The following is an 11,058-nucleotide window of genomic DNA, read 5'->3' on the forward strand; positions in this document are numbered from 1 at the left end:
TGTGGCTACATATTTTGTGGCACACATCTTTTGTGTGCATATGTATAGAACATCTGTCTTGTACAGAGGTGTCACGCTACTTTTTTTGCTACTCTGAGCCTCAGTACTCCATACATTAAGAATGACATAATTCATCATTCACAATACTCCTTAAGAATGTCATAATTCATCATTCACAATACTCCTTAAGAATGACATAGTTCATCATTCACAATACTCCTTAAGAATGGCATAATTCACTATTCAAAATACTTCTTAAGGATGGGAGAAACACCAGCCACTGAAACAGACAAAGCAGGAAATTTAACATTTTTATTTTTGCAATTACCTTTAAGAATAGTTACCGTGTAATGATTGTAATTCATTATCTCAAAACAGTAGTCCTATGATGGTGTTAGTTACTTGGCGTAAACAAAAATAAATTTATCTTATACTTTCCGACCTGATTCCTTTGATATATCGGCAACTGTAATAATTAATAACATATTAGAGTACAAATGAAAATAGAGAAAACAGATTGAAAATGTTTCTACTTGAAATTCTAACCTCCTAGTCATTATGTGTGCTGTCTAGATACAACTGAATTTTAACTTTCCGTCAATTTATCACGATATGTCCTCTTGTCTCAGGACAGTAATTGGTTCTCTCCCAGAATGCCTTTACGAGTATCACGAAGTTGTAGAAAGGCAGGAGGAAAAATACGGACTTGTAATCCATCAGGCTCATTGGCATTTCTGATTTGGGAAGTTTTCTCAGTATAGCTTGGCGTTATAGGGCCCCTGGCTGTTCCAGGAGCGAGGAGCCACCCTCTGGCAGCAGGTAATAAGCTGCCCAGACATAAACAAACATTCAAGTTACATCCTGGGAGCTTGAAGTTCTGGCCGGAGGTGTCAGCCTCGTCCCTCACCCTTACCCGGCCGTCTGAATATCTCTGTACATTATCGTTAATAAGCTCTGTCAACCTCGTTTTCTTGATTATTAGTTTTTTCGGCTGAGATCATTAGCCGTTTCTTTCATTGCATCCTTTTTCCTCTTTCCCTTCTCCCATTCTCCCTCTTCTCATTCGTGTCTTTCTTCACTCTTTCTCCCTCTCGTCCTACTCTCCAACCCCCCCCCCCGACTTGATTACCTCCCACTACCCCTCACTCAACTTTTTCCCCTCTCTCTCTCCTTTACTCAATTACCTCTCCTCCCCGCACCTCCTCCCATCTACCCCTATCCCAGCCCTACCCCCTCTCACCCCAGCTTCCATCAGTCAGTGATTCCTAAAGAGCGGTCGTTGCTCGGGACCCGATGGTCTGAATGAGTCGAGGCAGTGTCAGTTTCTGTATATGATCTGGCCCGAGCACTTTGACCTTCTGGAGGTTAGGGAGGAATCTCTCTGTCAACTGCCTACCCAACATCCCTCTGCACTCTCCTGAAAGAGCCAAGAACCGTCTCATGGATTACGAAATACAGAGTTTTTTCGTCGTAATATAGTGCGCTGTATGAAGGGGGGTTAGGGATATACGGTGGGAGGGGGGAATATGATGGGGAGTAGGAATAGTGACACTATCCCATCAAGAGCTCCCTCTGCTGCAAGTTTGGAATCCTTTTCGGGATGGATGATAGGAGGGAAGTATTGTTGTTGGAAGATGGCGTTCCTCACCCTATGGGGATGAATACAACTACAACCACGACAACAACGATGACTACATCCACAGGCCTCGTCAAGCACAAAACTGAACTTATACAGTTGCAGAAGATTGCAACAATATTACTGACTAAGCTAAGAGGACTAAGTAAGGGAGCTCAATCTCACAACCTAGAAAAGAAAGTGAACCAAAATTAACATACAAGATGAACAAGGACGTACGAGAAAAGAGAGACAAAAAGAGAGAGAAAAGATAAAAGAGAGAAAATTTATCTCTCTCTCTTTAAAAAGAGAGAAAATAGGACAAGAAGGAATGGGAGGAAGCTGAAAATGCATTTGAGAGGAAATAAAAGAAAATTCTCATATTCTGTGTGAGTGATCAACAAGTTAAATGCACTGAAAGAAGAAGTTGTGAAAGCCACTTCCAGCTTCACCTTTAGTGCCAGATGCGAAAATTGTTGTCACTGATAAATATGGATTGTTAGGTAAAACCACCACCACCACTACCGTATGCAAACACAGAGGAACTGGAGAATACATGCTAATCGCTGTGATTCTGTGCATTAAGGCAATATATTCAAGGAGCAAACGTCACCATATTCCCCAGATTCTTTTCTCATCCTATTCCCCCATATTCTTTCTTTCCCTTTCTTTTTCCTTACCGATGACCACAGACTTTTTCGAAAGGATCCGTCATTTGCTCGCAGGCTTCGACCGAAGGTACAGAGGAAGGGAGGAACGGGGGGTGATGGCAGGCAGTGGGAATATAGAGTGGTAAATGCTGTGATTTGTATGTGTAGCTGAGCTGTCCTCCCCCTGCCTCTTCTCCACTAGGTTATGGGTTGCGCTTATTTCCTTTTCGCTAATGCAATTCCGTCATTTATCTGTAAATGTGTCTGGCGTCTACTTATGTTTTCACTTTATTATTTGCATATTTGGTTGGACCGTTGCCTTCCCGTTTAGAGAGAAAGTCCAGGGTTCGATTCCCGGTCTGAGCCTAACCAATTGGTAGCGTTTTCTTTCATTTCATGCATTTGTTTACCTAACAGTAAATAGTACTGAAAGTTAGAAACCTACTTTGAGGTTCATCCTAGGGATAACCAGTACTTGGTCTAGTAGATATACACACACATGCACGAACACACAAACACGCATACACGCACAGGGGCCTCGCGGCTGAGTGGACAGCGCTCGGGGTCGTAGGCAGATTTTCGTTCACCTTGATGCCACAGTACACCTGATAAATAAATCAAAGTAAATAGGTACCTGGGAGTTAGACAGCTGCTACGGGCTGCTTCCTGTGTGTGTGTGTGTGTGTGTGTGTGTGTGTGTGTGCGTGTGTGTGTGTGTGTGTGTGTGTGTGTGTGTGTGTGTGTGTGTGTGTGTGCGTGTGTGTGTGTGTGTGTGTGTGTGTGTGTGTGTGTGTGTGTGTGTGTGTGTGTGTGTGTGTGTGTGTGTGTGTGTGTGCGTGTGTGTGTGTGTGTGTGTGTGTGTGTGTGTGTGTGTGTGTGTGTGTGTGTGTGTGCGTGTGTGTGTGTGTGTGTGTGTGTGTGTGTGTGTGTGTGTGTGTGTGTGTGTGTGTGTGTGTGTGTGTGTGTGCTGAGGGATGTTAGTGCTACACGGGTAACACATTTGTCCACGCTTACAGCCACTGCCAATAGCTCCTCAAACCAGTGCCAAAGATAGTAACTCTTTAATACCAAGGACACTCTATCTTCTTCCTCCTACATTCTCAAAGGCATTCTCCTTTTCTTCCTCATCACTTCCTCCTCATAATTTGTATACCTTAAAGACTCCCTTTTCCCTCCTTAGCGCCTGCATCCCTTTCTCTCCGTCCTTCTACCCTTCAACGCTCCTCTATCTTGCTCCTTCTAACCCTGATACATGTATCCAATACACTTACGAACACATACTCCAGAAGAGGAAGGGATCTATCGGTAGAAAGCGCCAAGCCACCACAACTACTCCAGAGTGGCTATCTCATAATTTTTTGTCACGATATCCAATAGTATAGTGTGCTGTACACTATGGGGTGAGTGTCATGGGGTTTGTGAGGGGGAGGACAAGGGGGTAGGAGGACAGTGAGGATAAGGGGAAATGGAAGGTTTGTGAGGGGAGACGGCAGGGCTGTGAGGGGGTAAGGGAAGGTCAACAGGTCACACATCAGCTCCGAGACAAAGATATACACATCTTGAAAGCTCAGTGGTGTGTAATGTTAACTTCTCTTGCAGATCCTGACCTGTAAATCATCCCGTCACAGCATCATTAATACACATGCCGTGTTATGGACAATATTAGATAGTGAGTGGAAATAGACGGAACGGTGGAGATTATTGTTGTAGGGTGGAGTTGGTGGTGTTAAATAGTCGGCACCGATTGTTGTCGGTGCTTAAGGGTGTCGTAGGATGGTGGTAGTGGTGGTGTTGTTGTAGGATGGTGGTAGTGGTGGTGTCGTTGTAAGATGGTAATAGTTGTATTGTTGTAGGATAGTGGTAGTGGTGATGTTGTAGAATGGCCGCAGTGATGTTGTAATTAGGAAAGTGGTAATGAAGCGTTTGTTTTAGCTTTTATCCAGTCACTTGGACAGGACGATAGAACAACGGTCTCGCTTCTTGCAGGTCTGCGTTCAATCCCCGCCCGTCACAGGGGTCGGGCACCATTCCATCCCCCGTCGTATCCCAAACTTGCAAGTCACACCTGCAACCAATCGTAGGGATATATGCCAAGAAAACACAAACACACAAACATGGGCAACACATCTACATGATAACTACAAACTTACATATACATGATAAACGCATACAAACACACACACACATCCAAGATAAACACCCAAAACACAAACTCCCCACTGCTCTTAGAAATTGTCACCCTATAAATAAACACAGAAACCACTATAAAACAAAAACACACACACACACACACCCTTCTACCAACCCACCCACACATTACCTCTATCTACACGGCCATTCCTTCTACATCTGAAACTTTACTGACCTCTCCAACTCTCACACACACTTTCCACTCTCCCCCCCCCCACCCTCTCTCTCTCCTTTTGCCCAAACTCGCCCACCCCTTCATTCTTTTTCCCAACGTCTCCCTTCCCATACATCGAGGCCAGACACAATTACCCCTGCGATCGACGGAGTGGATGTGAGAAGCACTCTTGAAAGTATTCTTTGCCTTAAGATACGTTTCTCTTTGAGAGTCTGGCGATGGACGTCTCATATCTCTCACGGGAATGATATCAGCTCGTCTAGTGACCGTCGTAGTCTTGCAAGAGGGAAGGAATAGGTAGGGGGAGATGGTGGTTATAGTGATGGAGGTGATTGTGGTAGTAATGGTGGTGTAGGTGGGGGCTGATTGGTGTTTTTTTAAGGTGGTTGTGGTGGTGTTGGTTGAAATGGGGCTGAGTGGCCCCAGGAGAGTAGATCATATGTATATACATCCACTCCCATTCATTTACTTATCCAACCATAGCTTGAAACTTTCCAGTAAGTTTGCTTCTATAATGTTACTTGACAACTTGGTAGTTGTTCCGGGAGGTTTATTGGATGGGTTAAGAATAATGTCTCACTCTCTCGATAACGTTTTTCGGCGTTTTGTTGGATTTGTTGGTAATTCTAAAATATTTGTTTGGTAATTTATGAGACGCACATTTAGACACACACACACACACACACACACACACACACACACACACCACCAAGGAGGTGGTTGGCCCTGACATTGACAACGCTGCAAGACCAAAACTCTGGGTCAGATAAACACTCATCCAGACTTTGGCAGTGGTGCCAATGCTCTCCATTTTTTGGCTCCATTTTTTTTTCTTTTGTTACTTTTCTTTTGTTTTGAAAGTAGAAAGAGTGAGCATTCTTTGATACCACATATGCGTGACAATGTTTTCCTTCTAGCTCCTTGTTTGGGATTGATTTTGGATGCTAATTGTACGGTTCGTCTGGGGAAATTATGAGGTAGAGAGTGGAAGTTTATGCGCCGTCTTGGCAACGCAACACAAATGAATCTTTCCCTCTCCCCTTCTCCTTCCTCTGTGTATGTGTGTGTCTCCCTTTAACCCCCTCAGAGAGAGAGAGAGAGAGAGAGAGAGAGAGAGAGAGAGAGAGAGAGAGAGAGAGAGAGAGAGAGAGAGAGAGAGAGAGAGACCCCTCCTTTCTAACCAATCAAGTTTTCCTCTATTATATCTACTACGCATATTTATTTCTAACACACGCACACACATTCCAAAAAGCAGCTGTCTAACTCCCGGGTACCTATTTACTGATTGGTTAACAGACGCATCAGGGTGAAAAAAAACTCTGACCATTTGTTTCCGCCTCCGCGGGAATCGAATTTGGGCCATTAGGCCTATGACCCCACAGCGCTGGCCACTCAGCCGCGAGGCCCCTGGGAGAGAGTGTGTGTATGTGTGTGTATGTGTATGTGTATGTGTGTGTGTGTGTGTGTGTGTGTGTGTGTGTGTGTGTGTGTGTGTGTGTGTGTGCGTGCGTGCGTGCGTGCGTATGTGTGTGTGTGTGTGCGTGTACTCAGTTATTTTTGCCTACAAGATCGAGCATTAGCCCTTAGACCCTGCCTTGTTAAACCGTTTGTTATCTAATTAAATGAATTCCTACACTTCTGACTTTGTGTTTGACCTTTAGCATGTGTTTGGCATTGGCCTTTAGCACTGGCGGGTTGGTCTAATTGATCTATGGCTGGCAGAGTATCTGGATGACAGTAGCGTTTGTGGCGTTGTTACCGCAGGCCAATTATACTGTGCATGATTGTTAATTTGCTATGTTGTTCTACAGCTCTCCTTAATAAGCATTATTTATGTTTTGCACACGACCAAACTCTTGTTAAAGAGCTGGTCTTCCTTCGTGAATATGTGTGTGTGTAATGAACTCTAATTTTATCTGTAATTTGTGTAATATGATGCTAGATGAACCATTTATTCTCAAGTATTTTATCACTAATGGCTACCATCTTGCATTCCAGGCGCGCTGGGGTCCATCCCGCAGGAGTGGACGGGAACCATGACGGTGAGGAAGAAACGGAAGCCCTACTCCAAGTTCCAGACGCTCGAGCTGGAGAAAGAATTCCTCTACAACGCCTACGTGTCCAAACAGAAGCGGTGGGAGCTGGCGCGGAACCTGAACCTCACCGAGCGACAGGTCAAAATATGGTTCCAGAACCGACGGATGAAGAATAAGAAAAATAGCCAAAGACAGGCGGCGCAGGAAGCGGCAGCAAATGGCGCGGGGGGCGGAACCCCTTCATCTGGGGGCGGCACCCCAGGACATCAGCCCAACACTCCCCAGACACCAAACACTATCAAGCCTTGACCAGTGCAGGGAGCCTGTCCAGCCGCCCCCAGCCTGCCCCCTGCTCCAGTTCCCCACCACCATCCCCTCCCCACCATCTCTGGGGACATGTGGGCGTGAGAGGTTCTGTAGTGAGTGCAGGAGCCACCGACGGTCCAACTTGACCTGCAGTGCCCTGGAGAGTGCACCGTCACATGCTGTAGTGTACACAGTGACCTGCTGTAGTGTACACCATGGCCTGCAGTATATACGGTGACCTGCTTACCAATCATTGTGTGATGTACAGTACCAGCGCACCAGATAGTGTATTGTGTACACTAACAGCTCGGGCAGTGTATGGTGTACACTAGCAACCCACCAGGAAGTGTATTGTGAACAAACAAAGTGTTAAAATACAATAAAATAGATTAAACTGAAAAAAAATACCAGTCAGGTTGGCGGCATTGTGCTGGACAGGAGAAAAACTAAACCAAACAAAATGTTCACATGAAACTAGAACATTTCATGTGCAAGACAGAGACTTGTTCAACAGCGAATCCCAAATTCTGTTCCCATCCTCCCTTTTCCACAACCACCTTCCTAGCGCCCCACCACCCATCTCACTCCCACTTCTCTAATTCCCATCCAAAATTCTCTTTCTCCCTACCTTTATGTCTTCCTTCTCTTTACTGCTATTCCTACTGCGTCAGGCTTCGATCCTTTTAAGTACCGAGGTTCTCCCTCCCTTCTCCACCCACGGTTCCATCCTCCTCTTCTTCCTCCTCCTCCTTCTCCTCCTCTTCCTCCTCCTCCTCCTCGTTCCTCCAGAGGAGTCGCGGTCTCCAAGTGTTACTCCCAAGTGACAAGAGAGAAAAAACCGGTGCAGGACTCTAAAGAAGAAAAAAGTGGTGACAACAAACATTTATAACATTAAAGAAAGGAAGGAAGGAAAGGAAGGAAGGAAGGAAGGAAGGAAGGAAGGAAGGAAGGAAGGAAGGAAGGAAGGAAGGAAGGAAGGAAGGAAGGAAGGAAGGAAGGAAGGAAGGAAGGAAGGATTGGGATGAGGGAAAAAAAGAAGGAATGACAGGGGGAGAGAGAGACAGAGAGAGAGAGACTGAAAGCCATGTGAGGAAATATCTGCTGATAATGTTGATAGTTATAATGATGTTCCTGAGTTACAATTCTTCTCCTCCTGTCATCACCTCCGTCCCAAAAACTTCAACCCAACCCCCGAATAACTTCCTGTCCCCCCCCCCTCCCCGTCCCCCCTTTGTACATTACTATTTATCGTCAGGTGTAATAAATGTAAATAAAAATTCCAATTTCGTATGCTGTAGGTATTGTGCTTAATGTTCTATAATTAATTTTTTCTCAATGTACCAGAGTCTATTGTGAGAAACTGTTACTATCGTCACAGACCCAAGTGTTCCTCTGTCACTAGTAAACAGGGCAGCTTTACTCCCTTACTCTTAGTTATGTTGTTACTTATTGTTAAAATAATTCTTTTGTTTTGTTAGAGAAACGCCAACGCAGGATCAATGTCACTTTAACATTAGGTCTAGAGGAAGCATCTCTGTGTGTACGGATGTGTGTATGTTCGTATGTGTATATGATTATTTGTTTACTTGAGAACATGTATGGATGTGTTTGAATGTATAATAGTGAGGGCTGAACAATAAAATATTGTTTTTCAAGGTTCTAGTGTCATACTGTATTTTGTCGTGAGTATTCAATCAAATTAGTATATACTTTTATGTATAGCCTCATGCAAAAAAGGTTAATCTTCGGTGTAAAAAGTCAACAATAGGTGCTCCCAGGCACAGCCAGGCAGCTAGTACTGCATCACCATATATTTTCTGAATCCTTGAGAGAGAGAAAAAATTTTGTTCACAGCACCTCCAAGTCGATTAATTCAGTGACTTCAATACAACTTCTTAAATTTTAACAAATCCTAACTACAGTATTAAATAATATTATAGAACAGGTATATAATTCATTCCCAAATGTACTCCCCCCCCCAACACACGGACACACACACACACACACACACACACACACACACACACACACACACACACACACACACACACACACAAATAGATGAAATGTTCACACGTAATAATAACAGAACGAGGGGACATGGGTGGTAACTGGAAACTCAGATGAGTCACAGAGATGTTAGGAAGTTTTCTTTTAGCGTGAGAGTAGTAGAAAAATGGAATGCACTTGGGGAACAGGTTGTGGAAGCAAATACTATTCATACTTTTAAAACTAGGTATGATAGGGAAATGGGACAGGAGTCATTGCTGTAAACAACCGATAGCTAGAAAGGCGGGATCCAAGAGTCAATGCTCGATCCTGCAAGCACATATAGGTGAGTACATATAGGTGAGTACACACACACACACACACACACACACACACACACACACACACACACACACACACATACACACACACACACCGAGTTGAAGGGAACATGATCACCACATACAAGATTCTCAAAGGAATTGATAGGGTAGATAAAGACAGGCTATTTAACATAAAGGGCACACGCACTAGGGGACACAGGTGGAAATTGAGTCCCTAAATGAGCCACAGAGATATTAGAAATAACTTTTTAGTGTAAGAATAGTTGACAAATGGAATGCATTAGGAAGTGAGGTGGTGGACTCAAACTCCATTCACAGCTTCAAGTGTATATATGATAGAGCTCAATAGGCTCAGGAACCTGTACTTCAGTTGAGTGACAGTTGAGAGGCGGGACCAAAAAGCCAGAGCTCAACCTTCGCAAGCACAATTTGGTGAGTACAACTAGGTGGAGTACACACACACAACACACACAACCACACACACACAGAACACAAATTTTTCACGACTTTTTTAGACCAAAATTGGAATATGCAGCGGTTGTATGCTGCTCATATCTCAAGAAGTGAGCCAATATGCCCGAAAATGTCTGCCAATGTATCAATATGCCTGCCGAAAGCGGCGTGCGTGTTAGTGGCTTTGCAAGAATGTAAGAACACCAGTGCAATGTACTCCCACAGTCCAATGTGCCTTCTTCTACACAAACAAATAAATAAATGAAATCAATTAAACTGAAAAAGATGCAGACAAGTTACTAAGTGGCCTCTTGAGGAGGCGATGAGTCACAATAACATGGCTAAGGTATGTTGACCAGACCACACACTAGAAGGTGAAGGGACGACGACGTTTTGGTACGTCCTGGACCATTCTCAAGTAAATTCTCTTGGCCTCTTGGACTAAACAACTATAGCTCCGAAGATGGGCTAGAAGTGTTAAATATGCCAAAGCTAGAAGATAGGAGGAAAGGTCAGGTATTATGAGGAGAAAGCGCTAAGCCTTGTATGACATTGTAGCATATGTAAAGGAGGCGAACTCAAGGAGGTGAGATATGAGGATAGTCAAGGAAAAATGCCAAGCCATTTTGACCGTCGGGTATCGACGCTGACTCCCGCAAGAAGCAAGGACGTTGCTCTACCGGCCAGTTCAAGATAAAAGGAAAAAGAGGAGATATGATCACTATTTGGGCATTATGAACCAACTAGAATCACAACTTTCGTAAGAATAAGACAGCATTTTAAGTGTCAACCAAAGTAATAATAATAATAATAATAATAATAATAATACTAATAATAATAATAATATTAATACTACTACTACTACTACTAATAATAATAATAATAACAGGTCATTATTATTCTATTGGTCTACAGAATAATAGAATACACAATATACACAGCCTCGGGAGGAAGATTCTTAACTTAGACTTTGCTGACAAGGAAATCCCTCACCTTTCTCCACCATTAAGATACTTCTTTAATTCCTACTCTCTCTCTCTCTCTCTCTCTCTCTCTCTCTCTCTCTCTCTCTCTCTCTCTCTCTCTCTCTCTCTCTCTCTCTCTCTCTCTCTCTCTCTCTCTCTCTCTCTTTCTCTCTCTCTCTTTCTCTTTCTCTTTCTCTCTCTCTCTCTCTCTCTCTCTCTCTCTCTCTCTCTCTCTCTCTCTCTCTCTCTCTCTCTCTCTCTCTCTCTCTCTCTCTCTCTCTTCAGTTCAGCGTGTCACATAATGAAGACCCAAGGGGTGTGTACATAGGTTGAGT

At 43.9% G+C, this 11,058-nt stretch overlaps 1 protein-coding gene across 6 annotated transcripts in view; it reads left to right on the plus strand.

The window, feature by feature from the left end:
• The window catches only part of LOC123753816 (homeobox protein abdominal-B-like), a 96,953-nt gene extending 87,923 nt beyond the window's left edge, over window positions 1–9,030 (plus strand). For all 6 annotated transcript variants that reach the window (XM_069312208.1, XM_069312204.1, XM_069312211.1 and 3 more), the window contains one exon: window positions 6,629–9,030. In XM_069312208.1, coding sequence (XP_069168309.1) covers window positions 6,629–6,975 — 347 coding nt within the window. In that variant the 3' untranslated portion in view covers window positions 6,976–9,030. The remainder of the gene's footprint in view (window positions 1–6,628) is intronic.
• The last annotated feature ends 2,028 nt before the right edge of the window (window positions 9,031–11,058 follow it).

The sequence above is a fragment of the Procambarus clarkii genome, chromosome 7 (genome assembly GCF_040958095.1).
Source record: "Procambarus clarkii isolate CNS0578487 chromosome 7, FALCON_Pclarkii_2.0, whole genome shotgun sequence".
In the NCBI taxonomy this organism is placed as follows: domain Eukaryota; kingdom Metazoa; phylum Arthropoda; class Malacostraca; order Decapoda; family Cambaridae; genus Procambarus; species Procambarus clarkii.